General features: G+C 46.4%; 1 protein-coding gene across 2 annotated transcripts in view; it reads left to right on the top strand.

Annotated features, from left to right (window-relative positions):
• The window catches only part of KAT8 (lysine acetyltransferase 8), a 30,002-nt gene extending 25,749 nt beyond the window's left edge, over positions 1-4,253 (top strand). For both annotated transcript variants that reach the window (XM_068243947.1, XM_068243946.1), the window contains exons 9-11: positions 418-568; positions 656-810; positions 3,758-4,253. In XM_068243947.1, the coding sequence (XP_068100048.1) occupies positions 418-568; positions 656-810; positions 3,758-3,822 (371 nt within the window). In that variant the 3' untranslated portion in view covers positions 3,823-4,253. The remainder of the gene's footprint in view (positions 1-417; positions 569-655; positions 811-3,757) is intronic.
• Positions 4,254-6,000: the final 1,747 nt, after the last annotated feature.

The raw sequence follows: 6,000 nt of genomic DNA on the forward strand, positions 1-6,000 counted from the left end.
TTCTTTTACTGGAAGACCATATAAGGCTTTTTTTCTTTGCTACTAATGTTCTATTTCTTGGCTGTACTACACATACAATTCATTACCTCGTAATTTTATGTTAGCTTCAGGTTTGCTTTTTAGCTTGGTACACACACACAATTTGACCTCTTCCATCTAATATAACCTATACAATCTGTTCATTGTATGAAGGTGGTAAAATTGGCCACTGATTGCCAATAAAAATTGGATGAGTGTACCAGACTTGTATGGCAACACTTTCAGAGCACCAGACAAATGCCACAGTAGTGCGGATATATGCAGGCTGCTGGTAACATGGGGAGCGCAGATAATGGGCAGCTGGTTGGGAGTGTCTGGGAGAAATGATTAGTAGAGAGGTCTCTGTATTTGTAGTGATTGGATCCTGTCTCCCCCCAGGCTATGAGCTCTCCAAGCTGGAGAACACGGTGGGCTCCCCAGAGAAGCCGTTGTCAGACTTGGGGAAGCTGAGCTACCGCAGTTACTGGTCCTGGGTGCTGCTGGAGATCCTGCGAGACTTCCGGGGCACTCTGTCCATCAAGGACCTCAGGTGAGGACCGCCCACTCCCTGCCCTATCACATGCTACAGATGAGAGGACCCACGTCTCACACTCTGCCGCCTTCTCCTCTCTTCCAGCCGCATGACCAGCATCACTCAGAATGACATCATTGGCACGCTGCAGTCACTGAATATGGTGAAATACTGGAAGGGACAACACGTCATATGTGTCACCCCCAAACTGGTGGAGGAACATCTGAAGAGCGCGCAGTATAAGAAACCCCCCATTACAGGTGAGTGGCTGCCGATCTCATCACCCCGTTACCATATGCTGATTGTCCTACCATAGAGATGTCCCTAAAGGTCAGTGACGGGGATGGTTGTCCTATGAAATACTGTCATTTTACATCTTTTTAAGCAGATCCGAGATGAAAAACTATAAAGCTGACCATACACTAGGCCGATTCCTGCCAGATCGGCAGCAGATTCGATCACTGGGATCGAATCTGCTGTCACATCGTTCCCGCTACATGCCGAATTTCGATCCATTTCGTCTGATCCCGTCGATCGCTCCGTGTGGAAAATTACCGTCGATCGCCCGCAGGTAGGGAGCGCGTCGCTAGCGGCGTTCGAGTGCCTGACGACCGACGCAATAGAGCGGCAATACATTACCTGCTCCGCCGACGCGACTGCCCCCGGTCACCGCTGCTCTGTCTCCGCTCTGGTCTCCGGGTCCGGCATGCTTAATTTCCTCCTGCCCGGCAGGAAGTTTAAACAGTAGAGGACGCTCTACTGTTTAAACTTCCTGCCGGGCAGAAAGAAGTAAAGCCTGCCGGACCTGGAGACCAGAGCGGAGACGGAGCAGCGGTGACCGGGGGCAGTCGCGCCGGCGGAGCAGGTAATGTATGCGGGTGGGGGGAGCGGCGGCAGCACCACCACAGATTGTGAACGGTTTCAGGCTGAAATCGGTTCACAATCTGTTTGCAGTAAAGGTAGCCATACGATCCCTCTCTGATCAGATTCGATCAGAGAGGGATCTATCTGTTAGTCGAATCTGATGGCAAATCGACCAGTATATGGCTACCTTAAAGAGAACCCGAGGTGTGTTTAAAGAATGTTATCTGCATACAGAGGCTGGATCTGCCTATACAGCCCAGCCTCTGTTGCTATCCCAAACCCCACTAAGGTCCCCCTGCACTCTGCAATCCCTCATAAATCACAGCCGTGCTGTGAGGCTGTGTTGACATCTGTAGTGTCAGTCTCAGCTGCTCCCCCGCCTCCTGCATAGCTCCGGTCCCTGTCCCTTCCCTCCAATCAGCAGGGAGGGAAGGGATGCAGGCGGGGACTGGAGTTCTGCAGGAGGCGGGGAGAGCAGCAGACTGACACTATAGAGATAAACACAGCCAGCTCTGACAAGCTGTTTGTCAGCAGCGTGGCTGTGATTTATGAGGGATTGCAGAGTGCAGGGGGACCTTAGGGGGGTTTGGGATAGCAACAGAGGCTGGGCTGTATAGGCAGATCCAGCCTCTGTATGCAGATAATATTTTTCAAACCCACCTCGGGTTCTCTTTAAGAAGTAACTTGTCTAGATATCTTATCTAATGTTTAGATAGTTTACACAGCAAATCTAGCTGCAAACAGCTTCAAAAGTTTGATTATTTATTCCTGTGATGCAATGAGGGCAGCCATGTTCTGTTTGTCACAATGTCACAGGCTGAGGGCTGGATATGCTATCAGCTTGCCTGTGTGTAAATTCAGTTTCCTCTCCTCCTCCCCTCTGCCTCTGAAATCTCAGGCTAGTAACCTCCTCCTCCTCCTACTGCTCAGACTGAGCTCCCATAAGCCCTTGTTACACTGCCAAGGCACTGTGAAAAGCTGTGGGCGAGGCTTGTTTAGTTTTTAGGGAATTAGAGTATTAAAGGATACCCGAAGTGACATGAGATAGACATGGGTATGTACAGTGCCTAGCACACAAATAACTATGCTGTGTTCCTTTTTTTCTTTAGCTGCCTGAAATAGTTAAATATCAGGCATGTAACTGGCTGACTCAGTCCTGACTCAGACAGTGACTACAGTGTGACCCTCACTGATAAGAAATTCCCCTTTTTATTTCTTTCTTGCTCTCAGAAGCCATTTTCTGCTAGGAAAGTGTTTTATAGTTTCTCTGCCTGAAAGAGTTAAACATCAAGTGTTCAGTTTCTGTCCAGTTGGGACTTGGTCGGACTATAGCCGTAACCCTCACTGATAAAGAATTGTAGCCATAAAACACTTTCCTGGCAGAAAATGGCTTTTAAGCACAGTAAAGAGATAAAGGGTCAATAGTTCATCGATATTAGCTCTGGCAGACTTCAATGAATGTGTCATTGAGCAGAGACAATAAAACAGTAAAAACTTAAGAGTACTGTAACATGGAAAAAAAAGTTTGTGTTAAGTTGTGTTAAGGCCCATACACACGTCGGATTTCCGCGAACGACGGGTCGTTTGAACGTCCCGTCGTTCGCCCGCTAAATCGGGCGTGTGTACAGACTGTCGTTCGCTTGATAAGAGTGAGTTTGGGCCTGTCTTTCGGGAGGATTCAAATGGAGGAGCTGCCGGTGCAAAGAGGGCACCAGGAGAGGGAAGGGGCTATAGGCCTCACAGCCTTCCCTCTCCTTAGGGTGCATACACACATCAGACCATAGTCTTTAGAAAATGAAAGATCACAGACCAATTTTACCCCCTTCCATGTAGTATGAGAGCCATACCTACATAGTCTATTCTATGGAGCTGAACTCCCCATCAGATAAAAATCTGTGCAAGATGCTGCACACACAGATGCTGTACACATTCAACAGTTCAGTATCTGCAAAAGATCAGTTCCTGCAAAAGATCCAAAGACTATGGTCTGATGTGTGTATGCACCCTTAGACTAAAAAAAACAAAACAGATACTTGCCGGATTCCCATCAACTTTAATATACTGCTAAAAGAAGTTCAGGATAAAGTTACAATATGCGCTTATCAGATTCTTTGAGTGCAGGATCCCCCTTCCAGTCAGTGTGCAGCTCTCCCCTCATCGCCGTGGCCAGCAGTGCAGGTGTCTAGATCATTGGGACTTCAGGCATGTGATAAGGAGGGCGTGTCCTAGCTCCTGCATGCCTCAGTGTCTCTACACATTTTGGCGTTACCACGCCTTCATCAGATCTATTACTGTCTGTATTGATTTACAAGAGTGACCTGAGTTTTCATTGTTTTCCCACAGTGGATTCCCAGAACTTGAAGTGGGCTCCCCCAAAGCACAAGTTAGTGAAGACCGCAAAGAAGTGAGCTACAGACTAGATGGAGGGAGTGAGAATGTGACGCCACGTCCTGTGCGGCTGCTGGAGGAGTCCCCCACAATACCCAGTCACCTGACACTGGGCAGCCCAGTGTTCTCCCCAGAAATATTTTTCCAGCCAGGTGGCATGAAAAAGTAGCCGGGTGGGACGTGATGAGAATGCAGGACTGGTGCTTCTGTGCGCTAATCTGCTCACAGGAGAGGAGGAGGTGAGGCGATTACAGCCGGGTGCTCACCAAAACTAGCCGGGTGGAGCGCCCGCCTAAAAGAGCCTGGAGAGAACACTGCAGCTCCTGCTGGTTTCTTGTAAATATTTTTTGGGGTAGTCTAGAAATGTGTGCTAAACCACCAGTGTTTTTATTTGTTTTTTTTTGTTAATATACATAATGATATGTTGTACATAAAATAATGTAATACTTTATTTGTGGTCTTGTGTCGCTTTCATACATTGTGGTTTAGGGCCCTTTTTCACTGTGAATTGCGATCATGATTGTACTGCAGCAGAGATTTCACATATTTCCAATACCGCATTTACCCCGCCATTCCTGTATGAACCAATGGGCATGAGGCACAGCTGCATGGGGAAGGGGGGGGGGGTGTATTTGGAAGCATGGCATAACCCCCCCCCCCAAAAAAAAAAAAAAACTAATAATGCTATGCAATTTTCTTTTTCTCGAATACTTTGTATAGGAGTTCCAGTGCACAAAAAATGGAACAGGGCTGATATTTGTCATAGCGCAAAATCACGTCGCAAGTGCAGTAACTGAAACTTTCCCGTGCAGTGTCCCTTTGTTTTAAAGAAGTCAGCGTTTTGCATTCAGATCACAAAATGCTGCTAGTGGAATAGAACCCTATGTGGTGTTATCTCAAACTGGTTCACTCCATGTATTTGTATTTTGCAGCTGTAGAATTCCCACGGAGGAAATGCTTTGCCCCCATCCTCCTCTTCTGTTGTCTGATACAGTGCTGTATTTATGAAGGGTTCACGCTTATCGGTGCAGGAAATAAAGTACTTATGCACACAGCTTTTCCTATGCTGTGCATGTGAATCTGCATTCAAACTTGTATGTTATACCGCAGTATCCGATTGTCAGTGTGAAAATGCACACGCTATGTGATATTATACTGCACTGCTGTATGTATCGCCCCCCACATGGGAGAATTACATTCAGGTGTGAATCAATGCCATTGACTAAAGGTGGGTACACACATCAAAGTCTTTGGAAAATGAAAGATCACAGACCAATTTTACCCCCTTCCATGTAGTAGGAGAGCCATCCTCTACACAGTCTATTCTATGGAGCTGAACTCCCCATCAGACAGAAATCTATGCAAGATGCTGCACACAAAGATGCTGTACACATTCAAAAGATCTGTTCCTGCAAAAGATCTGTTCCTGCAAATTGCATTCATAGTCTATATGAGATCTGCAGATCCTCATACACACCTTGTTTGACATTCATCTGCAGATCAGATCCACCAGGATGGATTTTCAGATCTGCAGATGATTGTCTGATTTGCAGATGAATGTCTGTTAAACAAGGTGTGTATGATGATCTGCAGATCTCATAGACTATGAATGCAATTTGCAGGAACGGATCTTTTGCAGAGACTGATCGTTTGAATGTGTACAGCATTTTTGTGTGCAGCATCTTGCAAAGATTTCTGTCTGATGGGGAGTTCAGCTCAATAGAATAGACTGTGTAGGTATGGCTCTCCTACTACATGGAAGGGGGTAAAATTGGTCTGTGATCTTTCATTTTCCAAGACTTTTATCTGATGTGTGTACCCACCTTAACACTGGGTTTTCAGTTGTAATGCGATTTCACACATGGGAAAACACATGCGATATGTCACAAGTGTCTTCCACACATTCATGTTTTGTAATATGTTCTTATTGCTCAAAGAATGCCTGAAATGAGAGGAATACGAAGGCTGACATATTTATCTCCTATTAAACCGTGCATAATGTATGGCTGTTTAACCCTAGACCCTGAACAAGCAATGCACATCAGATTCACTGGATTAGCTGCATGCTGGTTTCAGGCGTGTGATCCAGACACTACTCCTGCAGGAAAGATCAGCAGGATTCCAGGCAACTGGTATTGTGTAAAAGGACAATTGACAGCCTCCACTTCCCCCTGTCCTTATGCGCTTTGGTACCTATG

This window comes from Hyperolius riggenbachi, chromosome 7 (genome assembly GCF_040937935.1).
Source record: "Hyperolius riggenbachi isolate aHypRig1 chromosome 7, aHypRig1.pri, whole genome shotgun sequence".
Taxonomy (NCBI): domain Eukaryota; kingdom Metazoa; phylum Chordata; class Amphibia; order Anura; family Hyperoliidae; genus Hyperolius; species Hyperolius riggenbachi.